Genomic DNA, 27,748 nt, shown 5'->3' with positions numbered 1-27,748 from the left:
TGGACCATCCCCCCAGGCATTTAGCAGGAGTACAAAGACCACATATCTCACTGTTTGTATTAGACATAGAAATGCACAGGGTCAAATGCACAGGGTCTCATTCTTTTTTTTTTTTTTTTTTATGGATTCATCCATTTTTCTAATATCCTTGAAATGGTCCATGGAAGATCACTTGAATGAACTCTCACATATAATAAACATTATATAATATTTGTCATTTTTCTAATTAAGCACAGGGGCATCTATAGGTCTGATGTCTTCGACATTTTCCCTGGGACCTTCCAAACTCTAGAAATGTTTCCACAAACACCTGGAATCTGGTTACTCCACTGCCATGTGACTGACCACATTCATGCTGGAATGGAAACTACTTACACGGTTCTACCAAATGAAGGTGAATATTGAGTTAGTAATTGAAGAAGTCATATATCACCAGTATAATTAAGATGCATTACTTTGCCTAAATACTTCCCCCAACAGGAAGCATTTTTGAATTTGCTGCCCTGATTTCATCCTCCTCTACCTCCAAACAGGAATTTTTTTTTAAATTTTTTCTTTTTTTTACTGCTAAATGCTATGGGATACTGCTTATCTTCTGTCGGCAAGTACTGATCATAGCACCAGTAGTCTCTGAGCTAACACAAACTGACACCAATGTGAGGCAGGGTAATTATTCCTAAAACTGATATAAGGGAGTGGTCATATTATTTGCCAAAACACTAACTGTGACTTACAAAAGACACGTTTAAATTTAATTCCTTTCTTAATAGAAAACATTTAACTTCTTTTTCTAGGTAGTACCTGGTACACAAGAAAGCTACCCCCTCCTGCCCCTCCGCCCCATCAATATAATTTCAAATAGTCAATCAGGCAGAAATGATGCCTTTCTGCACTTCTAGGGTGAAGAGAAGCATTACTGATTATTGTTTGTCGAGATTGTCTTAGTCCATTCAGGCTGCTATAACAAAATACCAGACTAGGTAGTTTATAAACAGTGTATATTTATTTTCACGATTCTGGACGCTGTTAATCTGAGATCAGGGTGACAGCATGGTTGGATGAGAGTCCTTTTCTGGGTTGCAGACTTCTTATTATATCTTTACATGGTGGAAGAGATTAACTAGCTCTTTGGGACCTCTTTGATAAGGGCACTAATCTCATTCATGAGGGTTCCACCCTCACAGCCTAATCACTTCCCAAAGGCCCTACCAGGTAATACTGTCACCATGGGCATTCGGTTTTCAACATAGGAATTTGGGGGGGGGGGGGGGACACAAACATTTAGACCATAGCAAAGATCCAGGGAAAAAAAATTGAATCTAAATTCCCTGTTTTTCCCACCCCAGCAATAATACTCCCTCCTATGTGCATACACATAAGCACAGGAAGCACAAGAAAATGAACAGCCCTTTAGTGGATATTCACAAAATGTGTTCTATAGAGTGAAATTCCCACTGTGTGGCTGCAGGCTTTGTGTTTCTTGGGTCTTCTGGGTTCAGAACTATTAGAATTGGCAATGGCAAATCCAATGGGGAGAAATGATGTAGAGAAAACACCTCCTTGTGTTTCCTCTTCCAAATGGGCATAGAAGGGGACATATAGATGGAAGAAAATATAGAAATAAATTTCTTAAAAGCTAAAAGTCACTGAAAGATCAACGATTAGTGCAAATGACAAGTTTTAATTTCTGCTCCTGGGTTTTACACAAACACGTCATAACATGAGAAACTATTCTATTAAAACCCTTTATTACAAAGAGTGGTACTGAGAGCATCACAACACCAAAGAGGGGAACAGGCAAATAAACCACTGGGATTGACGCCACCTACTGAAGAAGGTGAAGAGTCAAAGATGAGAAAGAAAACTTTATAAGTAGTGTTTGGAGAATATCAGCACACATGCAAACCAGCACACAAAAGCATGGTCCTGCTCAGAGAAAAACACCCCCAAGAGTGAGGGGACACTGAGGCAGGCATTCTGGAAATTTGTGTGTGCAAATGCCTGATGTGCAGAGGATGTTGCTACAGGCTAACCCCACACCCAGGCACTGGAAAGTCCTCCTGTAGAAATAGCCTGGAAGGAGAGGGAGATGATTGCTTGCTTAAGAAAGGGGAGACTGTTTTAAAAGCCATAGGGAAAACTGTAGAACAAAGAGCAAATGTGAAGAGAGAACACACAGTGGGGAAAAGATGAAGGAAACAGGCTTTTACAAAAAGATAAGGTATTGCGTGGCCTGGAAGAAGCAGTAATGAACAAAAACGATACTTTGAACTCTAAACAAAAAAATGGAGAGCCACGTTTACCAGTCTGAATTATCTTTAAATAAAAGTTTGATAAAGCTCTGGACAAGTCTACATGAATTCTGAATCTTGGAAATTCTTCTGCTTACCTGACACAGAAAAGAGAGCACATGAAGTTAGAGTAAAACGTTCCAATATTATGCGCTGGGAGACAGGCAATTTCCTCCACAAGGAAAAAAAAAAAAACACTAGAAAAGAATTGTGGCTATCCCATTACACTTAATATAGTGCTTCATTTCCCCTACCACAAGAAGCATAACCAAGATCTCCTCTGACAAATATAAAAGGTACTTTTTTTTTAGACTGTGACATTTCTATGACAATAAGATAACCTTCTGGAGGAGTCTGTGGGGGAAAAAAAGCTTGCTTAGCTTTTAGTTACTTACAGGCAGGGATTATATATTCTGTATTTCTACTAAGTACCCAAATCCAATATTCTGCTTGGTAAAAATATCTGAATCTGTTCAATGAAAAGGAACTTTTTAAAACTTTTTTTGGCCATAATGTCAGATTTAGAGAAAAGCTGCAAGAGCAATACAAAAAATTCCCATGTACCCTTCACCGAAATTCCCCAAATGTTAACATTTTACACAGCCACCTGTGCTTTTGCTTCCCCATTCTACCTGCCCCCCCACCCTAACACACACACAATAGTAAACATACATACATCTATTTCCTTAAAAACAAGGTTATTATATATAAACACAATACACTTCTCAAAATGAGGAAGTTAAAAATGATTCAATGCTACAGACCCTTTTCAAATTTCACAAATTATTCTCATCACGTTCTTCACAGAAAAAGAAACTCCCAGTCATACATTGTGTTCAGCTGGCATGTCTTCTTAGTCTGAAGCAGTATGTCTTTTACAACTTTGACATTTTTAAAGGATACAGGGCAGTGACTTTGCAGAACATCCTTCAATTTGGGTTTGTCTAATGTTTCCTCATGATTAGATTCAGGTTATGCATTTTTTGGGGGGCAGGATTCTCACAGAAGTGATACTGTTTTTCTCAGGACACATGTCAAGACGCACCTGATGTTGATTTTTTTCTCTTAGTGATTATGTTAACGTTGAGCATTTGATTAAGGAGATGTCTGCCAGGTTTCATTATTGTAAAGTTGTTATTTTTCCCTTTATGATTAATGAAGATCTTGCAGGGAGGAGACATTTTTCTTTAAAGCAGTACTAAAATGAGACATGTGTTTTTAAAAATATTAAAAAATGGAAAAATAGAAATGAATCAAGAATTAAACAAAATAACTAACATCAAAAAATTAGAATACATTTAAACCATATGATAAATACAATAGTTCCCCGACCCTTATCCATCCTCCCAGGGGACATCTGAAATGACAGATAGTACTATACTCTGTATATATTATTTTTTTCCTATACATACATACCTATGATAAAGTCTAATTTATAAATTAGGCAGAGTAAGAGATTAACAACAACAATAATAAAATAGAATGGTTCTAATATACTGTAATGTTATATGAATGTGGTCTCTCTCTCTCTCTCTCTCTCTCTCACACACACACACACACACACACACACACAAACACAAAACATACTTTACTGATCCTTCTTGTTCTTGTGATGAGGTGAAGTGACGTAGGCATTGTGACATAGTGTTAAGCTATTACCTTCTGAGGAACACCTGCTTCTGGACTGCAGCTGACCATGGATCACTGGAGCCATGGATAAGGGGGGACTACTATACTGTTTTTAATAATGGTCTTAAAATTTCTCTTCCTATAGAGACCAAGTCTGGCTGAAAGAAATAAATTGGTGATAAGTGAAAAAAAAAAAAAAGAAAAGAAAAAAAAACCAATGATTCATAACTATGTACGTGAAAGTGCTGAAGAAAAAGTTTACTTTGGAATGGCTATGAGCATTTAAAAAAAGACTGAAAACACACTTTCCTGCATTTCATATGAAAAGATCAACAGACATCCGACTAACTCTAATACACTTATAACTGATTTACATAGGCCCTTCATACAACCATCAGAAGAACTTTACAAAACTGTTTTCCTCACCCCCACCCCCCAAAATCTATGTCCAAATGTTATCCTTGATGGTTCTCAAAGGATCACTGTTAAGATTCATTGAAATGTTTCCAACCATTGGCTTTCCATCAATCCCTCTAATATGATGCTGACATCATTCCTAATGAATCCGTGGACATGAGGGCATAGGTGTAGAGAAAGTAAAATAAAAAATTAAATTTTAGGGGTGCCTGGGTGACTCAGTCGGTTAAGTGTCTGGCTTCAGCTCAGGTTATGATCCCATGGTTCATGAGTTCAAGCCCTGCATTGGGCTCTGTGCTGAAAGCATGGAGCATGGAGCCTGCTTTGGATTTTGTGTCTTCCTCTCTCTCTCTCTCCCCCCATCCCTGCTTGTGCTCTCTCTCTCTCTCAAAATTAAATATTTTAAAAAGTATATTTTAAAAATAAAAATAAACAGCTCAAAATTTTTAAAATTTAAAAATGAAACAAGACAAAAAATAAAAATAATGCCAATCTATTTGGATTTTGTGAACCCTTGAAGAGATGGTCAAAAGGATAGTAATGTGGAATAGGAGAAAGGCAGAACTGAGAAACAATTCTATAAACTAAATCCTGGTAAAGATGAACACTGACATCAGGAGAAAAGTTTCAATACAGAGTTGTGGCAGATGCTGGGTGAGTAGCATTTTTCTAGCCTTAACTAAAGTCAAAGCACGCTATCAATAAGCTGAACTTGGACTCTAAATTGTTTAATAAGAGATTTAAAAAGTAGACACAGTTGTGAATACAATGATATATTTCTTTATTTTCACATACACTTTAGCCAAAAGAGCAAAAGTACACGTCAACAAAAAATAGAAACAAGGCTTTGGCTGAAAAACATGCATTCAACAAAATATGTTAATACCCAGACAATAAGAAAGTTAGCTTCGTAAATTTCTACTTCATTTGATTCAAAGAGAAACCACAGCATGAGTTTTAAAAAGTAACAAAAAAGTAAAGTTTGAAATCTTTTACTGTGGGAAAATATTAACATCTTTCTCAACAAAAATTATTCAAAACAAAACAAAAAAATGAAGTGACCTAATAAAGAAATCTGGAAAAATCAAGATTAAATTCTGGACCACCTGGGAGTGACATGCTTTCAAACATACCTACAAAATGTTTCTTTGTGTTTCTGGGATGAAAAAGATTGTCATGTCTCCAACAACACTGATTTGCTGTTCCTTGTAATAAAAGTCAGTCTCCAGCTTTAAAAACATATGCTTTCTTCGAGGAAATTCTGAAGTCTTGTAGCTTTTACATTCTGGACAATTAAATGGATTCAGGTCATAAATTAAGGAAATACTACTACCTGGTAAGGTAAGCAGCCTGAAAGCATCTGCAATAAATGTCCATGTTCAATATGAAAATCCTTTATTTACATTTTTACCTGACATTCAATTTTTCAAAAAGTCAGTCTCCTATGGCATTATGGTACTTTTTCAATGATACCTTCAAGTCAATGATTTCTTTCGACTGCAATAAAGAAGATACGGCAAGAAAAATGCTGCAGTGCCATCTTCTGGGAGGACATTCAAGAAATCCCTTAGTTCTAGTTCCACAGCAACAACTGACAACGTTTCTGTTGGTAGAGGACAGAATACCTGAGTTAGAACTGAAAGTCTATCTTTCATCCGATTTTCTTATCACTCAGCCAGTTAGAAGCTAGTTCAGGTAACAAAATGTTATAACTACAAAGGGAAAACAAAATCAGTTTTTTAAATCCACAGACTACTTATGGTTTTAACAACTTCTTCATTCTTTCTAGAATGCTCTCAAGTTTGTTATGTTAGTTCCATGTTATTTTGATTTACTATTTCATTGCTGGATTATTACATTATTTTTCAGTATACTTGTATTAGCCTCTAAAGAAAATACAATCATTTGAATATTGTCTTTAATGTTAGGGCTATATTGCAGCTAACTTACAAAGAGTGCTAGGACAGGAAATACTATTAATTGTTGGATGTCATATTCCTAAATCAGTTGCTCTCTATTATGAGATTTTCATGTTTTAATAAGCACAAATCTGTCTTTGACTATTTTTTTCCAAACTGTAAAATAATTTGCTCTAGAGTACATCTTTAATTATGAAGGGATTTAGTAAACATTTTTGTAAATAGAACTATGCAAGTTTATAATTCTCCTTCGTGATACATGCTGCCCTCTGCTGGGAAGAGAAGGGGGTAACACTTAAGAACAGTGTTAGCAATAAACACCAATGCCATTCCCTGTCATCCTCACCTGCCCTCCAATGACACTATTTGCAAAGTGACTGAAATATAAAATCTCCTGCTCAGATGTATGTGCATCCATCTAAAGTCATCTCTCTAATATTCAGCAACTTAAATCATCCCTTACACAACATCCCTTACCTAAATCATTCCCTTTACACATGCCAATGTTGCTAAAAAGTTAATGAATGGATCAGCAGTGATGGATGGGAAAGATCACAAGCTCTGGAATCAGACGGCCTTTGGAAGGGATCAGACTCTTCCACCTACTGTCTGTGACTTTAGGAAAGTCCCTTAATTAACTTACTGAGTGGTATCATCTGCTAGCTTCTAGAGTCCTTTGAGAATTAAAATACAATGATGTGTATCTAAGATGTTAGTAGAAACTTTATAAACAATGACTACTAGTTTGCAAAATGCATATGAAAAACATGACTTATCAACACCTTCCTATCAAACCGGTTTATTTAGCTTAAATGTGGAGTAGTATCCTAGGTTTAAAAAACTGAGTTGGGGGCGAGTCTAGATGTTATAAAGCCAATAAAAATTGCCACTGCCCAATTCTCCACTTCTGCCAACCAATGAGGGGCTGATACGGGTTATAATTCCAAGAATAAGGTCAATATCTTAAATCTGTAGAGTACTTTAAGTCCTCCGGTGTGTCTAGAAAATATTATCAGATGCAGAAGATAGTTACTTCTGGCTGATGAGACTTTAAATGACTTTTTCATCTTCAATTTTATAATTTAAACAGTAGTAAAATTTTTTTTTTTTTGAGACAGGTTGAGACAGAGCATGAACAGGGGAGGGTCAGAGAGAGGGAAACACAGAATCTGAAACAGGCTCCAGGCTCTGAGCTGTCAGCACAGAGCCCGACGCGGGGCTTGAACTCACGGACCGCGAGATCATGACCTGAGCCGAAGTCGGCTGCCCAACCGACTGAGCCACCCAGGTGCCCCCAGTAGTAAAATTTTTAATAAGCACAGTTCATTACCAAAAAACAGTAACAAACATTTCCTGAAAACAAGCCAATCAATCACTAATCCCGGTTTCAACGGCTCTGCATTAGTGCAATGGTTCTCACCCAGTATGATTTTTGCGCCCCCGCCCTCAGACATTTGGAAATGTCTGGAGACATTTTTGTTTATCATAACTGGGGCAGAGCTACTGGTATTTAGTGCCACGGATGCTGCCAAACATCCTAAAATGCATAGGGGACACCTACACATACACCAGAGAATTATCGGTCCAAATGTAAATAGTGCCAAGGTTGAGAAATGCTGCATTAGAGAGAGAAGAAATACAAGCTCTTAAACATATTGTATAGATTCCTGACCTCCATCTCCAAAGTTAACATCTTACGGTTTTGCCTAACACTTATTCTAGAGTCAGTCCTGAGCTTCTCACTAGTCTCGAGATACTAGACAATTGGCTTGCTTCAGGTCACTCAGTAAGTAGCAGATCTGGAACTCAGTTCCGGTCTCCAGACTCCAGTCCTGGTCTCTTCTAGCGTACTGCAGCTGCTGACAAAAAGACCTCCTTTGGCAATGGACCTGAAGTTATTCAGGTGTCTCCCTTCAAATAAGTATAGAATGTTTCCTACGGAGAGGCAAAGTGCTGGTGAGGAGGGTGCAACACGAAAAATGAATAAAATGCTACACCAGCTCTTGAGGTATTAGAGTCTACTAAAGGTAAATCACACACAGCACTTAGTCCCATGAGCCACACATGTACATGCATACACACACACTAACATATATTATAGAAATATGCATTATATAGAAAAATGGAACATTTGGAGGAATGATTATGGGTAAGTCAGGGGTAGAGAGTATGTAATGCGAATCAAGAAAGGATGAAGTCTTTTGACTAAGATAATGATGCTGCCGACGTATGAAGATGTGGGATAGCTTGCACTGGAAAGTGATCCATAAACACAAATCATTACTCAAAGTTATGTGATAAATGTTACCCAAGTGGGACAAGGCAATCATATATCTGACATGTCCACCTCCTAAAAACCAACAATCACTCAGGAAGATAGGTGGGATGAAAGTCACCAAATCTTCCCGGTCATAAACGTACAACTTTACTTAAATGGGCCTCTTCAGAAAAACCCCCTCCAATGGCCACAGGCTCTGCCTAACACTTAAAAATCATAACTTATTTTTAAAGATCACTTTTAAAAATCAATGGTGTCAGCTGGAAAACTACAATTCCCACACTGTCAATTTCTTCTTTCTTTCTTGATTTATTATTTACATATATATATATATATTTTTTTTTTTTTTTTTTTACTTTTTTATTCTCAAGTTAGTTAACATACAGTGTAGTCTTGGTTTTAGGAGTAGAACCCAGTGTCAGTTTCTAATCTTTTATGCACACTGAAGTCAATATAACCATACCCTTTGTCATCAGGCCAACAATTATCTAGTGTAATACATAAGACTAGAAAAATTGATAACCATATATCTATCAAGATTTATAAGTGACTATGAACTATGAAAATTCAAACAATAACTACCTATTCTGTAAAACACTGCATGATTTATAGATATTCAATTTTTAAATCCTTGAGAACCTTGTTATTCCTCAATACTTGCTTACAATTATAATTAATAATAATAATCTTAATTTCCTACAAGAAGTAAATTAAGTACTCAGATCATTAATAAAAAATGTAATTGTCTTAATGGATATTCAAATTTTTAAAATACTGAGATTGTGAGTTTCTGTGACTATCACAATGTTAAGTGTTTGAAAAGATTAACTTAAAAGCATCAGCTCCATAGCTGTAAGTAAATATCAAATGTGATGGGGAGCGTATACATGCTGATATAAGCTCTTAAGATGATTCTGCTAAGATACTCTTCACCTCATTTGAGAATCACATGAAAAAAAAAGAACAGAGAAAGCAAGGCTTCAAGTTATAGAAATTAAAATTAAGATTCAACTAAATTTATAATTAAGCATAAACGATCATTTTACCTTTTAATGATGACAGGTAAAGTTGACCTTTCTCTCCCCCACATTTTACTCTGTGACAAAGTTCAGGCAGCAGTTTTTTCCACCACAAAGTCTATCTTAGAAAAAAATGAATAAATTTTAAGTTTGATGCATTTTACATTCAGATGTCCAACAAAAATAAGATGGTGCAAGAAAGCACAGGGCAAAAACACATAATTTTGGTTAAGGTGACAAACTTTGTTACAACAGAAGTTATATGAGCAGCCAGTCTTCTGTTTAAACTATAACATGGGCACCTGGGTGGCTTAGTCAGTTGAGTGTCCAACTCTTGATTTCCGCTCAGGTCATGATCTCATGGTTTGGGGGTTTGAGCCCCGCATCAGACAGTGTTGACAGTGTGGAGCTTGCTTGGGATCCTGTCTCCCTCTCTCTCTTCCCCTCCCCTGTTCTTTCTCTATCTGTATCTCTCAAAATAAATAAACATTAAACATTTTTTTAAATAAATAAACTATAACATAAATCAGGTTTGTAACTTGAAAATCTAATGATATGTATGTTGTACACGTTAGCTATTTTCGAGAAGAAACACAGACGTGTCCTGTTATCATCTCTTAGGTAATAAGAGGAAAAAAAGGGGGGGGGGGAGGAGGAAGGAAGGCAGGAGTACTAAAGTTTAAAACTCTTCTAATTTTGAAGGTAAAGACCACATATAGCCCAGAAAATATTTTCTGTCTTCCAAATCTTCAGGTAATAGCCTACTTCATTTCCAAACAAGAGATTTTTACTGTGATCACATACAATCACCATACAGTTTAATAGCCTCTAACAGTACTCAAAACATATAACATATTAAACATATATGCTCCTCCGACCCACACAGACCTGTGAGGTTGGACTTATATAATTTGTCCCCATTTTGCAGATAAGGCAACGAGATTATCAAATCTGATTATCACTAATCAAGCCTCAAAGACATAAGCTGAAAAGCATACCCGATTCTCTTCTTTCAGTTCGTGATTAGCATATGGAATGATCGCCTCTGGGCATCTTTCTAACAGTGTGTCTATACACTGTTCATACTCTTTCAAACGTGTACGACACAGAACATGGACACTGAGGCCAGCAATAGTGTCTTCTGAGAGTGGCTCCAGGAATGGGATAATGGAAGCTATGTCAAATGAAGGACCACATATAAGAGACTATGAACAGAAAAATGAAATGTTATGGAATGAGGCACCCAAAAGATAAAGTACAACATACAGAATACAATTCTTTTTTAAAGAAGACCAAGCCTTATTGCCAAAAAAAAAAGGAAACATAAAGAATGCAGTTTTGGAGTTCATGCATACAATATAAGTCTAAATGTCCTGAAGTATTAAATAATCATGAACACCTCTAGTTTAAATAGAAAGTCTGTTTAATAGTAATCATATCTAAACTAACATGATTTTAGCTCCTTTGGATATACTGCAAATTAAAACTAATGCGAATGTTTGAGGAGCCTATCCTAAGGAAATAATCAACACTGTGATCAAAGATTTATGTCCAACGATGTTCATTTCAAGAATTATTATAATATTGAGCAGCTAGAATCTAGGTTAAATAAGGAAAAGGAAAATTATGGTACATCCATATGATGGAATATTATATAGCCATCAAAGTTATTTCCAAAGGCTGATTAATGAGAAAATGCTCATAACAGAATGATGAGTAAAAAATGTCAATACAAAATTATATTCAGAGCATGATCAGTTTTGTAAAATCTACACAGGTACATGCACATACAGAAATGCCTTTGGAAGAGCACTGAAATTTGAAACAGAGATCAGCTTGATGGAATGACAAAGCCCACTTTTTATTTTTTCACATTTTCCTCTATCTTCCAAATTTTCCAGAATACACATGCACTACGTAATAGCCAAAAATAAAATTTAACATTTAAGATAACTAAAGAAATTGTTAATAACCTAACAATTTGTGTCTATACTATTTACCACAAGCTCATAGACATAGAGTAGGTACTATTTGAGTATTCAGAACTTTGCCATTATTTTACTTTTTAAGCATTTAAACTATAAATACTATTTTTGATGCTACCACCAAAATAATCTCCTCTTTGCCTTTCTTCTGGATAAAGATGAGATGGTAATATCTTGATTTTCTTCTTTCTGTATCCTTTTTTACTACAGCGTCTTCTCTGACATACAAGATGATATGGAATGTGAACTATTCGTTTATAGTCATCGCGATTATGTTATTCCAAATATCTACCAAGGAATGGCTAGGCATATAAGGTTGGTCTCTTTCCTTCCTGCAAGTTTAATAATCACCTTACTCTGAATAATTTCTGGACAAAAGGATAGCAAACATGATAATCTGCCACTTGTAGGATCTCCCAACATGAAAGAAAACACAGATTATTTCTATATTCAACTTTTGATTCATTGGGATAATGGGCAGGGTAAGAAGGAGCGAGGCAGGGGTAACCCAAACCATGGTTAAAACGAAACTAGTCAAAGCTTGATACAAAATTAATTACGCATGAACTTTTACTTAGTTTTATCAAGAAGTTTAAAAATAAGAAACACCAGACAACACATATATTACTGAATCAAAAATGCTCTAAAGGTTACTACTACTTTTTTAAAATACTCTTAATGTTGTCTGCTCCTTAGCAGAATGCTCCTTGTTTTACGTACTGGGAATGGATTCCTTTCCATACCCGACACATGTACTATTTATTGCCTTCTCTGATCTAGATCCTTCACCTGCAGCGAACTCTGCAGGGCTGGAACCCACAGACTCTGTCTTCTCTCCCTACACAATCTAAGGAGTGGTGGTTGGCAAGGAAGTGGGGGAGTGGGGAGGGGACCGTGACAATTATGGCAAAAGGCAGGGCATTTACTAGTTACTGTGTGATTCCAAACAGTGGCTTTTTGACATGTAGATGATTTGTAGAGTATTTTTATTTTAGGTTTTCCACAAATATACTATTACAGTGATTGAGGACAAGAGACAGAAACTCCTATCAAATCTGTGTGTGAGGGTGGGGACGTGGGGAAGAGAGAAATCATGCAATTCTGAAAACGCTTTCCAGGTGATTCTGAACCTCCTATTCTTCTAGGTGAAAACAAATGACATCTTTTTGTTTCTGGATGGTTATTTTTTTCTTAATGACTAAGAATAACCAAGATAATCTAGAAGGAGATATAATTAGGAAAAGGATTTTTAAGAGTATAGGCTTACTACATTTCTATGCTTTAACAGCAAAGATTCCCAGAAAGAATGTATTCTTTTTAAATACTTTAAGATAAATTTTAAAAGATCACTCAATTACACTTTTTCAAGCAGTGATTATAAATATGCCTTGAAGCTTTATCAGGTGAGATTTAATAGCACTTGTTACAATTGTGATTTTAAATACGCAATTAATACATATATTCTGGGAGGGCAAGGCCCTCCCTGCCTGGCTTATCTACTGCCACAGACCACATTTATGGTACCTGCTTGAGGAATATTTGTTCAAGGAGCATATCTGAGGCTAACACTTAAGGAGCCTCTGTAACATAAGGGTACTAGAGATAGGAACCAACAAGATTTTTCTCTGGCAATTTTTTATGAATGTAAGGCACTGCATCTCTGGAGATAACACAGGCCTGTCCAGAGGCTGAGTCTAAGCAATAATGGGCTCTTGTGCTTCCATCCCTGACCCAATCCCCAACTTGACATTTTGGTTTCTATAGACAGTAACCACACTCATGCCAGTTCCCAGTATAAATAAGGGGCTGTAAACTCAAAAGCTTAAAGAGGCCGAAAGAGGTGAGGAAAATGCATGAAGTCAGCTGGGTATAAGGAAAATGGACACCAGATGCTGTATCTGGACCGGGAAGACATGGAGATGAGAATTGAGGCAGACAGGACAACACATTCACTGACCATGGAGGGGAGCCACTAGTTGGCTCCAACTCTCAGGTCTCAGAGGCAGTGAAGCCCAGGGTTACTGGCTCTGCTGAACTTTCCGAGAAAAGACTGAAACTCAGAACTCTTCATTTGAAATTTCAGTTTTTATATGTTGGCACTACATTGGGCAGACCAAACAAAGCAGACGTGGGGGTTATGTTCAGTCCTTGGGCCACTGAACTACATTAAATAAAATCACATCCACATCTAGCCCAGCTTGATCCACCAAGGCAAAGGTGGACTTTATTTCTCATTTGCAGTCAAAACACTGCCACAGTCAGAATTCCTGCAGGATGGTCTACATTTCCTGATCATACTTATCTTTTTAAAACTCCGTTTCAGGGGCGCCTGGGTGGCTCAGTCGGTTAAGCGCCCGACTTTGGCTCAGGTCACGATCTCGCGGTCCGTGAGTTCGAGCCCACGTCAGGCTCTGGGCTGATGGCTCAGAGCCTGGAGCCTGTTTCCGATTCTGTGTCTCCCTCTCTCTCTGCCCCTCCCCCGTTCATGCTCTGTCTCTCTCTGTCTCAAAAATAAATAAACGTTAAAAAAAAATTTTTTTTAAAATAAAACTCCGTTTCAGCAGCCAAACTGGCCACTTTAACCTACTTTCTGTAAGACAGATAGTAGTGGGAGGCTTGGGCTAGAAGCCAAACATATGAATGAACGCTATACAAAAAAATGAATTCCATCAATAAAAACACCGCTACACATTTGCCATACTTTCCTTTCACAAAGTATTTCCAAGCACACCCTGAAAATGAGGCAAGACAGTCAGGTGACCTGGTGACCTCACTCTCATTCTTTACAGGCAACAAAACCAGCCTTCAGGAGCCCTCCTCTCAGTGGGCTCAGGCAGAGGCAGGAATGTCCTCCAGCACTCCCAAGTATACCTAAGGATGGATTTTTGTCCCCCAAAAAGTATATGTTCTAGATTAACAGCCCACACGAGGTCTCACCAAATTTAAATATGATACTATGTTGTAATCTGCATATTAATAAAAAAAAAGAGGCATTTTTATTTACCTGTAATTTAGAAAGGTCTTCTGTATAACTTTTATCCGCTAAGGAATCAGATGATATTAAGACATTAACCCATGGATAGATTAAGCCATAATGACTACAGGCATTTATCTAAAATGTAAAAGAAACCGATCATAAACAAAATAGAACAAAACAAGATTCTCTTCATCCATTCCACAAAGAGCAAGCAGTTGCTAATCTTCTGTCACGTCACAGAATTAGGTGTACAATTGCCTGGGAATGGGAATGAAAGTCTCTTATCCTAAAAGATTTTATTCCCCTAGGAAAGCTTCAGCCTTGCTGCTTCTCACTGAATAAAACTGCACCAAAAATGAAAAAAAAAAATGCACTAAATATTTCCTTATATTTTACATTTTAAAATATTCCTAAGAAACACTTTCTAGCAAAAAAAAGCAATACTGCTTTTAAGCTAATTTTACTCAAAAAAAAGTTAACAGTAATAGTGGAATTTTTATTTCTACTACTTTCTGTGGTAGGCAAAAGCTCTTCCGTAAGTTCTCAAGACAATTCCCATAAAGCCCCCTTATTCAAGAAGTTGGTGACTTTTCCAATGAACCCACATTAGCGATGGCATCCATGAGAGGCAAAAAGGACAAGAGGAGGGGAGGGGCAGGAAGTGGTAAAGCAGAGTAGTTAGGGCTCCTGCAAGGCCTACAGTATAGCTCTTGAGTGCACAGCTGACAGGAAATGACTCCAGTACAGGTCTCCCTCCTACAAGCCTTCTGTAGTTCCTCTCCCGTCAGGGAGGTCTGCAGATGTGTCTTTTCTCAAGTTCTGCTCTGTAACTATCCCCCCAGGGAGTATAGAAGTGTTTGGGGGGAAGCCCTCCCCTCTGCTTTATCTACTGAGGCACCACTGCAAGTGAGTAATATAGGAGCAGTAGGGGGCATTCTTTATAATATAAAATTATTTAAAATGTAAGCAATGTTAGGGGCACTTGGGTAGCTCAGTTGGTTGAGCGACTTTTGCTCAGGTCATGATCTCAAGGTTTGTGAGTTCAAGCCCTGCATTAGGCTCTGTGCTGACAGCTCAGACCCTGGAGCTTGCTTCAGTTTCTGTGTCTCCTTCTCTCTCTGCCCCTGCACCCCGCTCTCAAAAATAAATATTAAAACAAAAAACATTAAAAAACAACAACCCTGCAAGCAATGTTACTCATGGACAAGTTTTAAGGGTATTTTTAATGCCTGCTTAAAAAAAGATATCTGGTACTATAAATTAGGTTTGATTCTAAGCCATTAAAAATAACAAGGTATACTACTATAATGTGTAATGTACAAGTTTAATTTAACATATTATTCTCTCACCAGATCCTCTGATGTTCGCAATGGTATGGTGTCAGGGGGCTGCATCTTGGATAATCTCCAGATGTATTGTGATGTGAGCTTGAAAAAGAGTTCCTGGAGAACCACATCTGGGAGACCTGCCGCCAGCTGAGCTTCCCAGAGGTCTATCAAGAGCTGAGGAATCGTATCTTTATCCTTACCACAAAGCACCTTGAAAACAGTGAGATAAGCCCCCACATCCCAGATCAATATAGTATTGATAAGTTACAGCTAGTCTGAATAACACTCTATCACGTGGGCCAGGCATTTAATAATTTATCATTAGCATTAGTGCGATGGCAGAGTAGATTGAGACATTTGAACAGAAAACCGATTCTAGGTTGCATGAATGGAATTTTTCTACATACGTTCTTTTAATCTGTACTCGTATAAATTTGTTATGTGTAAGTCTGTTTTTTCAATAAACAAAGGGAACCCCAGTCTCTTATTCAGCTTCCCGTCTGCCACCAGTTTTACCAGGCTATATCCAGAGCCATTACATTTTCAGAGCAACAAACCTTAAAGAAGGAATCTGCTTCTTCAATTCCAATTTTGTTGTTCTTCTGTAAGCCCAGAACTGAAGCCACAAGCAGTCCGGGCTGAGTGTCCTTCAACTGTACTGCAAGTTCAGTTGGAATGATCTGTCCCCTTCTCTGTTGAATCAATAGCCGAGGTTCCAGGATGAAGCCACATACCAACTTCATCTTCAGATAAGCAAGAGATTTAGGATCAAAATGTACACTGCATTCATCTTGAAAATATTTGCCAGTACATTCAAGGTTCATGGTTAAGCTATTAATACTTCAGTCTCAATTTTTTCTTTAACTACAAAGTTCTCACTCTAAGAAGAGCATCATTGTTAAGTACCTTTAAAGAAGTTATTAATATTTAATTCACCATCAGGATATCCTATTTTTGTAGAGAGCTGTATATTTATCTACCTAATTTAAAAATAACATACCTTAAGTTTTTTCAAAATTATGGAAAGAAGATTCATCTTTCTAAAACTCTACTCTTCAAAGCAGAGAGGTTACCTCAACGTTGACTCACTCTCTTCATCATCACAAACAACATGTCATTTGTGCAGTGAAAAAGCACTTCTGCTCTCTTGTTTCGGAAATTAAGTCATACTGTGCGCGTCTGACCACAGGCAACACAACGACAGGACAGGAGCACAGGATCAGAAGCCATATTGCCTGCTTCAAATCCTGGCTCAAGCACTCACCAGCTACGTGATCTTGGACAATTTACTCAACCTCTCTTTGTCTTAGTTCCCTCATCTGTATAATAGGTGTAATAATAACATCTAACTTAGGGCATTGTTGCAAGAACTAAATAAGATAACATATGCAATGGGCTACTACTAGACTCCCAAGGCTTATGGATAACATCCCACTTGCTGTACTAGAATACACATCACTCTGTTCTGTGTCACTGGACATACCATATCCCTCACACTAGATCAGACTGTTAGCTCGGGGCAGAGTTTGTATATTCTTTAGTACCAAGTGCTGTGCTTTGAACATAGCTGACACAATGTTGAAAGATCTTTGGGTACCCATTGCTACCATTTACTGTTCTTATTTCTTTTTTATTTGCCAGACCCAAAGCCCAAGCATTCCCACTTTGGGTCACTTCTTTTCTAACATTAAGTCTATTTTCCTTTATGACTGAGAAAAAAATGAACTAGACAGAAGCCAGAAGAAAGTTAAACACCTCAGGACTACCAGGTCCTGTATCAGGGAACCATACCTCTGGGCGGCTTTTCATTTCATTTCTGTGCCTGTCAAGATCTCCCATTTTCAGAGCCATTGCTGCTTTAGTCAACGTCACTAAGATCGACGAGAACCCAGAAGTATCCAGCTTGCTTAGATAGTTCATGGCAGTTACTGGATTAATATTCTTCATAGAAGGACTACAGAGAATATGGGGCAGTTGTTTTGGCTCAGCCATATGGAACATCTGAACCACTTTTGCTGCTAACTCCTTTGGTGAGCATGAATAAGAAATAAAAGGTCAGTTAACCAATAGAGAACAAAAAAATCAGCAAAAAAACCCAAAACAAAACAGAGATAAAAAGCCAAGATAGAAACATTCCAAATAAGATAAAATTATAAGTATTACGTTTGGATTAAAAAAAAAGACAAGGTGCATGGTGATAACGTGGGAGACTTGAAATGACCTGAAGTGATCTCTTTGCTGAGTTATAATGAAGAAAAAGCAACGAAAATATGTACCAAGATGGGGTGCCTGGGTGGCTCAGTTGGTTAAGCATCCGGCTTCGGCTCAGGCCATGATCTCACAGTTTGTGTGTTCGAGCCCCGCGTTGGGCTCTGTGCTGACAGCTCAGAGCCTGGAGCCTGCTTCAGATTCTGTGTCTCCCTCTCTGTCTGCCCCACCCCTGCTCATGCTCTGTCACTCTCTCTCAAAAATAAATAAACGTTAAAAAAATTTTTTTTAAAAAGGAAATATGTACCAAGTTGTGGCTAGCATTTCAAATTTTAACAAGAGGTCAAAAGAAGAAAATAAATATTTGATTACATTATGCTTAAAAGTCCATTATAAAAGATTGCAGCTAAGTACAAAATATACTTAATGAAGTAACTTATATGATAAAATTTCATTTATTTCAAAACCTTAAAGCATTTAGTATCATTATGTCCAGCTTTGCATATCTGTATTCAATTCTTTTTAAAAATTCGTGAGGGGCTAAAAATAAGCCTTAATGGGGATTGCATGGGTGGCTCAGTCGGTTAAGTGTCCAACTTTGGCTCAGGTCATGATCTCACGGTTCGTGGGTTCGAGCCCTGTGTTGGGCTCTGTGCTGACAGCTCAGAGCTTGGAGCCTGCTTCAAATTCTGTGTCTCCCTCTCTCTCCGCCCCTCCCAACTCATGCTGTGTCTCCCTCTGACTCAATAATAAATAACATTGAAAAAAATTAAAAAATAATAATAAGCCTTAATAATGTCTTCAGGTTACTGGGCCAGGATTTCCTAAGTGAAGCTTCGGACATGTGGGAGTGTGGGGAAAGTAGGTTGTGCAAAGGGCTGCAGATGAGAAGGAGGGTGAGTCCCTGGGCCTGTGTCATTCTTCTAAAGACACGCCCCTGTCACACTGGGCAGGTCGCTCAACTACAATGCATCACATTCCCCCACCTGTGTAATGAGAAAGTAGGGGAAGGTGATTATAAGCTCTTTTCCAAGCTATAATTCTAGGATTATTAATGAAGACAAGGACACATTCGTTACCTTTTTAGGAAAAGAAGAATATAATACCAAAGAAAAATATTTGGAACTTGACTTCTGAACAGTGTAACATAAAATAAATTGCTAAAATGAAAAGTTAGGAATGTTCGATATAACTAAGTAGAAAACTATTCACTTCACTTAATTCTTCATCCAGGTTTTCATCAAGTGAATGATTAATGTAAAAGATTAATCCCCTCTCATATTTCTGCGATCCATCCTCTAGTGGCCAGTCTGCTCGGGTTAAAACTTCAGCCATAGACAAACCAGACATCTTATAGTACGGCAAGGCAAGGTGGGAATACTGGGTGTCAAGCCTAAAAGGGAAGGAAGCAAAAAAACCCTCAAATCTGTCATTTTTAAGCCTGGACGTCTAACATACTTGATAATAAAACAGATAATGCTTTCCAGATGACATAAATTTCAAAATACTCTTCTACTGCCATTAGTAGTTGGAAGAAGTTCCTAAGCTTTATTCCACAAAATCATTCTAATTAATATAGTTTCCTTTTGCATGCTCATAATAAAAATAGAAAAAGAATTCAGTAAGTGAATTTTAATATTTATAGTGTGGCTCTAATGGTGTTGATAGACAGGAAACATCTATTTTGTTAATTTATACTCATTCCGTGCATCAAGTAAGCCTTTGAAATGATCATATACAAAACATCTATAAAGATAATTCTCAAAAATAAAAACCGCTATTCATCCCAGTCCCTTCCTGAAATCATAAAAGCACTGACTACTAAGATTAAAGTCACAGACCAACCAGTATCTCTCTCTGAAGGCTAACAGGCAATAAAGTAGTAATAACAGCTGTCTGAGGGATTTTCATGGCCATGACTGTGCCCAGAAAGCCTGAAAGAAATTTAATTCCTAAATTAAGCAGAGGGAGACTCGTGAACTCAAGATTCACTGTTCGTCTAATAAACTGTAATTCCTAGGGGTGCCAGGTGGCTCAGTGGGTTAAGTGTCCAACTCTTGATTTTGGCTCAGGTCATGAACTCATGGTTCGTGAGTTTGAGCCCTGCATCGGGCTCTGTGCCTGCTTGGGATTCTCTCTCTTCCTCTCTCTCTGCCTCTCCCCCACACACGCTGTTCTCTCTCTCTCTCTCTCTCTCTCTCTCTCAAAATAAACTTTATTTTCTTTATTATTTTTTTAAATAAATAAACTTAAAACAATTTGTAATTCCTTGAAGGCAGGAAACAGTTATGTTCATCTTGGAACCCTAAGCTTAGCACAGTATCTGGCACAGAGTATGCTCAAGAAATGCTTGTGAAATAAATGAATAAATGAATGACCTCTCTTCATGCCTTCTCCCATTCATCAGGTAAGTACCAGAGATGGAAAAACTAGTAAGTACACCCAAAGCTCAAGATGGCTTCTTTAACAAGTTTCCAAGAGGCATCACTGACCTGCTATAGCAGTCTCCAAGGTGCCCACAGCTTTCCTTAAATGCTTCCAAAAGCTCTGCTTTTTCTCCAGGTTCCAACTGACTGGCATCCATCAGGGCGGCCCTCACTAACAGATGAGCCTCACTAAGAAGGTGGATGCAGCTCTGGGTCTTTGCAGTCTTGTAGGTATTACTGTAGTCTACCTGAAACAAAAAACGGCAATGGCTGATGTTACTGTAGAAAGACACCTAAAAGTTTCCTGGTTCTTAAGAATACCTATAGATTTTGTTAGTAAAGTTAATATTTGGACACATTAAATCCCAAAAGCTAAAGAATGGTTATTTATCATTCTGATAGGGCCTAGCTGAAGTGTTCTTTTCCCTCACAATCCACGAGCCAGTTTAATACATACAGGACTGGAAATACTCCTCTGTTAAACAGTGCTAATCATTAGAGAAGGTACAAATAATATTGTAATACTAATAAAACTGTTAACTTGGCAGTGATTTGATCACAGTTTGATAAGGCCAACAAACATATGTGAAACAGTTAACTTTTTTTAAGTTCTGTGATTTAAATCTTTCTCCAGTTCAGACTGAGTATACTTCCTTTATTGTAATTTCAGTTGGTAAATTTAGGTTCTACATCTATTTCTATAGCTCACAGTGGGCTGATTAAAATTATTGCTGGCTGATCTGAATCAATCAGTATTTTCAGACTCCAGTAAGCAAATCACCTAAATGAAGTCTAAGACTTTCAGTTAAGCAAGATTAAAAGGACAGGGCAAAGCTGATATAATTATCAGCATTAAAATGCCAGGGATAAATCAGGCAAAATCAAAATTAACATCACCAGGGAAGGGCACGGATATCATGTGCCTCCTGATGTAACACCCTGAGAAAGATACATTACCTGCCACTCATTCTGGATGTGAATGAGAATACATAGCCTGAATCTAATCAAGAAATAATAATAAAAAAACTTTAAAGGTAGAGGGTCAAAAATTTATTTTCGAAAATACCTATGCCATAAAAAAACAAAGACTATTAAATTATTCTGGCTTAAAGGAAGCTAAAGAGACATGACAACTAAACGTACTACCTGATAGACTGGACTCTGTACTGAGGAAGGGAAATGTTATGAGGTCATTACTGAGTCAAACTGACACAATTAGAATATGTATCACGTTAAATTTAATAAAGCATATGACTGTACTGTGGTGGTACAAACAAATGTCCTGATTCTTAGGAAACATACCATGAAGTATTTAGGGGCATTAGGCTATGACGCATGCAATCTACCTTCCAATGGATGGTGGGGGGTGGAGTGTGTGTGCGTGTGTGTGCGTGTGTGTGTGTGTGCGTGTGTGTGTTTAGAAAGTGCAAGAGTATAAAAAAAGAGAGAGAGAAGCAAAGGGGTAAAATGTTGACTATGGATGAATCCGTGTGGAGAATATACAGGGTGTTATTTCTGCTATTCTTATCCTTGCAACTTCTCTGTAAGTTTGAAATTGTTTCAAAATAAAGAGTTAAAAACATTGCCCGGGATGAGTAGGCAGCTGTCACTCTTAAAAAAAGGAATAAGATACTCTCTCTGGGCTCCTACCCACAGGACAATGCTGCAGATGCTGCAGGACCCCAGGACAATCTGCTAATATTTCAAAGAAGAGTGAGACAGGGATAAATGATCTAAGGTATCTTTCAGCTCCATTTCCTGGTCCTCTGCTAGGGTTCAAAGTAAAGGTCAAAGGCTATTTATGTTTATACTGGTTAATCGATCCTCTTAGGAGGGTGGGTATGCATAAGGAAGTCTTATTTTAGTAAAGGGAATTTCTACTGCTCCTCAAATGTCAGGAGCCATGAAAGTGAGAAGGTGAAGAAAGATACACACTCTACTGTCAGACAGAACTTGAAAGCTGGTTGGCTGTGGCATTCTGAATGCGTGATAATTAGAATCTGTATCTGGTCATGGATTCCACTCTAAATTTCTACAAGTAAGAATTGGAAGTCTGAAAGGAGTACCATTTCCTTGTACAGTTGTACTGGTGAGATCGTATCCACAATATACAAATTCCACCCAGCCTCAGCTACAGGAGGTGTTTTAAACTTAACATTGGTTCCTTTCCTAGAACTGAAAGCAAAACAAAGGACAAGAATTGAAAGATAAGACACAGTATTAATAAATGGCAATTTTAAATGGTAAATATGAGATACCTGAAATGAAATAACTATGAAACCATTTTCATTTACTATTTTCTTCAGTGATTAGCTGTACAGTTGATTTTTATAGAACATTAGTTCTATATGTAGTTCACAATGCTACACAGGCCTACAGCATTTAATATTCTATAGCTCTCATGTATTGACAAGCCAATTGCTTCTAATTTACTCCACAAAAACTCTTAAATGGGCAATAAGGTTAAAGAATAGGCAAGACCCCTCAAGAGGAAGAGAGACTTGGCTATGAAAATCTACCAGTACCTCTCCTGCACATGGCCTTCATGAGTCCAGCATGCCTTGTGCCACAAATCTAAGCAGAAGCTCCAACAGAACAATAGGCCAAATACCCAGGGCTGCTAGGAAAAGGCCAGAGACACATATAACCATGGGTCTGCTTCAAACACTATCTTATCTCTTGCTTTCACCATGTGATGCATTTTCTTTAGTATACAGTCTTTTTATTTTTTTTTTTTAATTTTTATTCTTTAGTATACAGTCTTTTTAAAATGTAAACCTCTGAGCTAATCAACTTCCAAATAAATCAGAATTAAAAAAATAATTTAAAGATGGAATATTTTAAAAATGTCAAATGTGCAAGACTACAAGTTGTTCTTCCTCTTGCCAGAAAGCTTTTAGAATCAGTCAGTCTCAGACCATTCTGTGTACACTCTAAGTGACTCATTACCCAAATCAACCTCTGATTACTCCTGTTGGTGGGACAAAGCACACATGAAAAAATTCGAAAAAGCAAAAACTTAGGTTAAAAACAAAAATTGGCATTTGGGTGGAAATACAGCTCTTCCTTGACTTACAATGAGGCTATATCTCAATAAACCCACATAACTTGAAAATATCGTAAGTCAAATACACTTAACCTCCTGAACAGCATAGCTTAGCCTAGCCTATTTTAAACTTGCTCAGTACACCTATCTAACAGCTATCATCTAACACAAAGTGTATTTTATAATGAAGTGTTGAATATATCATGTAATTTATTGAATACTGGACTTAAAGTGAAAAACAGAATGGTCATATGGGTAAGAATGGATATAAGCGTATTGGGTGTTCACCCTCATGATCACATGGCTGCCTGGGAGTAACTGCTGCCACTGCCCAGCATCATGAAAGAATATCACACCACATGTTGCTAGGCAGAAAAAATCCAAATCAAAAATCCAAAAAATCAAAATTTGAAGTACAGCTTCTACTGAATGGGTATTGCATGCAATACCATCACAAAGTCAGAAAAATTGTAAGTCAAACTATCATAAGTCTGGGACCATCTGTACACTATCTGCTTCTCTCCCTGCAGACAAATTTCTTTCCTAATTAAATTATGCATAGGGGAAGATGCAAAAAATAACAGTAATAACCTCATCCCTACTGCTAAGTTCACAGAATAGATAACGTTGAACAGAAACATAACTAGTCTGGAATTAAACATTCTATTCCAAAGAATGTAAAAACAGGAGACCCAAGAGTCAACCAGAGATTAGTGTTATCAAAATGCAATTTAATTTTAAGGTAGATCAGCACATACCTATACATCATGAATGAGTTTTAAGGTAAGAGATATGTTATTAATTTCTTTTGAATTTAAATACCAGAAAATAATATTTGGATAAAAATGTAAACACCAAAAGGTCAAAGAAAAAAGTAATAAGAGCCTTGTAGCTTGGATTAGCATTCGAGACTCTGTCTTTTCTATTAATTACACCAGAAAGCATGTTCTTTAACTTATCTAAAATACCATAGATTTTTATTAAAACTATTTTATAATTCATTTTCTTCTAAAATTCCAAGGTCAATTATAAAGGATAGTATGGAAATCATTAGAACCTTCTTTTCTTTCTCTGGAAAAAAAAACACCATAGACAAACCATCTAATCATTCAAAGTTTTGATTTTAAAAAAAGATAAACTAGGACACAAAATATACCAGTAACAATTCACTCCAGAAACTTTGGCAGGAATGTATGGAAGTGAGGGGATGCTTACAGGAGCCTCTTGGGTGGTTCTCTTCTCTCTGGAATGGCCTCAGGGTCTGCCTTGGTCAAAAGTATGATATGGTTTTTAAAGTGACAGATGGCTTTCAAGCCTATGAAAAGCTGTATTCTTAAAGCACAGACATCCATACTGACAGGTGGGCAAGCCTAGTAAAGAAAAAAAAATCACAACTTTAACCAAGGAATAAAAGGTATTACATCAACTTTAATCTTCAAAAATCAGTCTGTTTATTTGATAAAATCCTGTTCCCCTCACCAACCCCTCCAAAAAAAAAAAAAAATCCAAATTCCTATTCTTATCAGGGCAGGAGATTATCCCTGTGTAAAGTTATGTAACCAACTACCTATTCCATATGTACCTGTCAAAGAGCTACTCAGTATTTGCTGACTGAGTGAAGGCAGACAGCGGTGTACCTGAGCCCCTCATAGCTGTGAAAACTCCTGTGTGGCTTACCGTGTGGCTCCAGGAGTACAGCTGTGGGCTGGTAACCTGCCACCTGGAGAAATCCCCACTAACAGTGGGCTGATTTGGGGAAATGCCCAAAGGTGGCTTCTAGGAAAAATCAGACACTATAAAACGTCATTCTACAGTACAGACAGAACATAAATGGTTTCTTAGTGGATGGGTGTGTACAAGAGAAATGCTTGCATGTTCAGATGGCCCCTGACTGTTAACTCCTTAGGTGTGAACATTGCCTGGAATGGATGACAGGCTGGTGTGTCAGGTAAACTGGAGGAAATCCTGGACCAGGAGCCACAAGGCTCCTGTCACTGTAAGGGAACATTAGTTCAAGTAGAATGGATGAGATAATAAAAGAGCTGCTTCTGTGAGCTCAGAAAGTGATGCTGCCAGACCTGTGCTCTCTCTTGCATTAACACTGTTTTGATTCTGAGCTCATTTCCATTGTCCTTTTGTACAAAGTGATTCGGGAAACACCTCCATCTATTTTTTTCATTTCTAAGAATAGATAAGATGGCCTTAGCTAGTGCTGAGGAGCAGGAATCTCAGAGGAAAGGGAGGTTAAGATGTACACTTGGGACCAGATTCTGAGGTTGTGAAATCTTTCCCAGACACCAGAGATCCCTAAGTCTGAGTTAGCAAGAGTGTGTGCTCTTTCGGATGGTATCTATGATCTCAGAATGGTAGTGTCGCAGGAAGTGGGGAGCCATGGGGTGCAACAATCACTGTCCTTCCCTCTGCCACCTTCTGGCCTCAAGGGCAACATCCCCAACCAGCTAGCTGCCTGTTTCTCTTCTTTTTTTATTAAAATCACTTATTTATTTATTTTGAGAAAGAGAAAGAGAAAGCAAGTCGAGAGGGGTAGGGGCAGACAGAGAAGGAATGAGAGAATCCCAAGCAGGTTCTGTGCTGTCAGCACAGAGCCAGATGCTGGGCTCAAACTCAGGACCTGTAAGATCATGACCTGAGCCGAAATCAAGAGTCGGATGCTTAACCAACTGAGCCATCCAGGCGCCCCCGCCCATCCCTCTTCTTATCTCCCTCCTTCTCTTCCTTGTTCCTTCCCTATCGTTTTAGGAGACTCTGAGAAGACCTGGAACATGATTTAATTTCAAATGCAGATTGATCCTACCTCAATCTATTATGTACCCCTCACTCCAGCATCACCACCTATGTAAGCCTATGTCTTTCTGAAGTTCGAAAAACAGAAAACAAAAAAGCAAAGCAAGGTGTGGGGAGAAGTAGAATGGGACAAAGAATCTGTCGGCTTTCCATTTTTACTAGGGAAATAAACTTTACTTCTAAAATATGCTATTAAAAAGGCTATGTGTGTATCTTAAACACAGGCAGAAAGGCATGGGAAAGCTGTGATTCTGGTTTCTTAAGAGGCTGAAGGGAGGTAGCATGCCTGGTCAGCAGCAGAAAGCTACAGGCAGGCCATGGCGTGAAAGAGTTACTGAGAACTCAGATCATATAAAACGCTATCACAAATCAGAATTTGGGAGACAGTGATAGGAGTAGAGAACCTCAGACACATTAAGCACTACAAAGTGCTGGCTTGTCAACATAACCATCATGACTGAATACTTATTTTTCCAGGAAAAGGTGGTCCAGGTGCCAGAGAGACATAAACTGACTTATGAAATATAAGCCATCATAATTTGGGGGTTTCCTGAAGCATGTAGCTTCATAACAAATAGCCATTCAAGTACCTTATACCTCAGGTGAAAGAGAATGTGACGATATCACACAAATGATCAGTATATTTCTGACAACAGAAATTCAAGGTCAGAAAATATAGAATTTGGGGGCACCTGGGTGGCTCAGTTGGTTAAGCGTCTGACTCTTGATCTTGGCTCAGGTCATGATCTCACGGTTCATAAGATCAAGCCCCACCTCAGGCTCTGCGCTGACAGCATGGAGCCTGCTTGAGATCCTCTCCCTCCCTCTCTCTCTGCTCCTCCCCCACTCCCTCTCTCTCAAAATAAATCAATAAACTTGGGGGAACAAAAACAGAAAATGTAGAATTTTATCATAAAACTGCCTACATTTATTTTGTAGTCAAGACCTTTTCAGAGACTAAGCATATGACTTCTCACTAAAAAGACCTTTTCAGAGACTAAGCATATTACTTCTCACTAAAAATGAGGTTAATGATCTAGCATATCTATTAACTCTTAGATTAAGACTACATAATTACATTATAGGCATATCTGATAACAGTGTAAGTAAGTCATTTTCATGCATTTGTGTTCTGAAACACACTGATTCCCGTACTGTTCTGTTAATAGCTATGTATGACTGCCACCAATATTTCCATTACAGAAGAATAAAATTGTAGTATACCATAGTTGTGAAGTACTACCTCTGAAGTTACATGATACATGTTCTTTACCCAACCTTAAAAACTATGCGCTATACCTAAATTCTGAGGAAATGTTTTCAAAGTAATCTCAAAAATTGCCATTTAAACCATGAATCACAAAATGCTTATTATTTGATGTGCAAAAGTAGCTTAAGACCTTGGATGTTCACTGACTTT

General features: G+C 37.8%; 2 protein-coding genes across 13 annotated transcripts in view; one reads left to right on the top strand and one right to left on the bottom strand.

Annotated features, from left to right (window-relative positions):
* CP (ceruloplasmin) overlaps positions 1–16,330 on the top strand; it is a 72,241-nt gene extending 55,911 nt beyond the window's left edge. The window contains exons 18-20 of one of the 5 annotated variants that reach the window (XM_058730163.1): positions 232–394; positions 11,749–11,853; positions 15,868–16,330. In XM_058730163.1, coding sequence (XP_058586146.1) covers positions 232–394; positions 11,749–11,852 — 267 coding nt within the window. In that variant the 3' untranslated portion in view covers position 11,853; positions 15,868–16,330. The other 4 variants (XM_058730165.1, XM_058730162.1, XM_058730166.1 and 1 more) reach the window with 4 other exon arrangements.
* HPS3 (HPS3 biogenesis of lysosomal organelles complex 2 subunit 1) overlaps positions 5,095–27,748 on the bottom strand; it is a 38,995-nt gene continuing 16,341 nt past the window's right edge. For 2 of the 8 annotated variants that reach the window (XM_058730174.1, XM_058730177.1), the window contains 11 exons: positions 24,739–24,893; positions 22,544–22,652; positions 20,544–20,725; positions 19,264–19,444; positions 17,635–17,868; positions 16,401–16,586; positions 15,865–16,053; positions 14,543–14,650; positions 10,552–10,758; positions 9,581–9,671; positions 5,095–5,940 (listed from right to left, as the gene is read on the bottom strand). In XM_058730174.1, coding sequence (XP_058586157.1) covers positions 5,813–5,940; positions 9,581–9,671; positions 10,552–10,758; positions 14,543–14,650; positions 15,865–16,053; positions 16,401–16,586; positions 17,635–17,868; positions 19,264–19,444; positions 20,544–20,725; positions 22,544–22,652; positions 24,739–24,893 — 1,770 coding nt within the window. In that variant the 3' untranslated portion in view covers positions 5,095–5,812. Of the gene's footprint in view, positions 5,941–9,580; positions 9,676–10,551; positions 10,759–14,542; positions 14,651–15,864; positions 16,054–16,400; positions 16,587–17,634; positions 17,869–19,263; positions 19,445–20,543; positions 20,726–22,543; positions 22,653–24,738; positions 24,894–27,748 lie in introns of those variants that run through there. The other 6 variants (XR_009261858.1, XM_058730176.1, XM_058730175.1 and 3 more) reach the window with 6 other exon arrangements.

The sequence above is a fragment of the Neofelis nebulosa genome, chromosome 5, assembly GCF_028018385.1.
Source record: "Neofelis nebulosa isolate mNeoNeb1 chromosome 5, mNeoNeb1.pri, whole genome shotgun sequence".
Lineage (NCBI taxonomy): Eukaryota > Metazoa > Chordata > Mammalia > Carnivora > Felidae > Neofelis > Neofelis nebulosa.
Note: the sequence above shows the minus strand (reverse complement) of the source record. Positions and strands in the feature narration are given on the sequence as shown.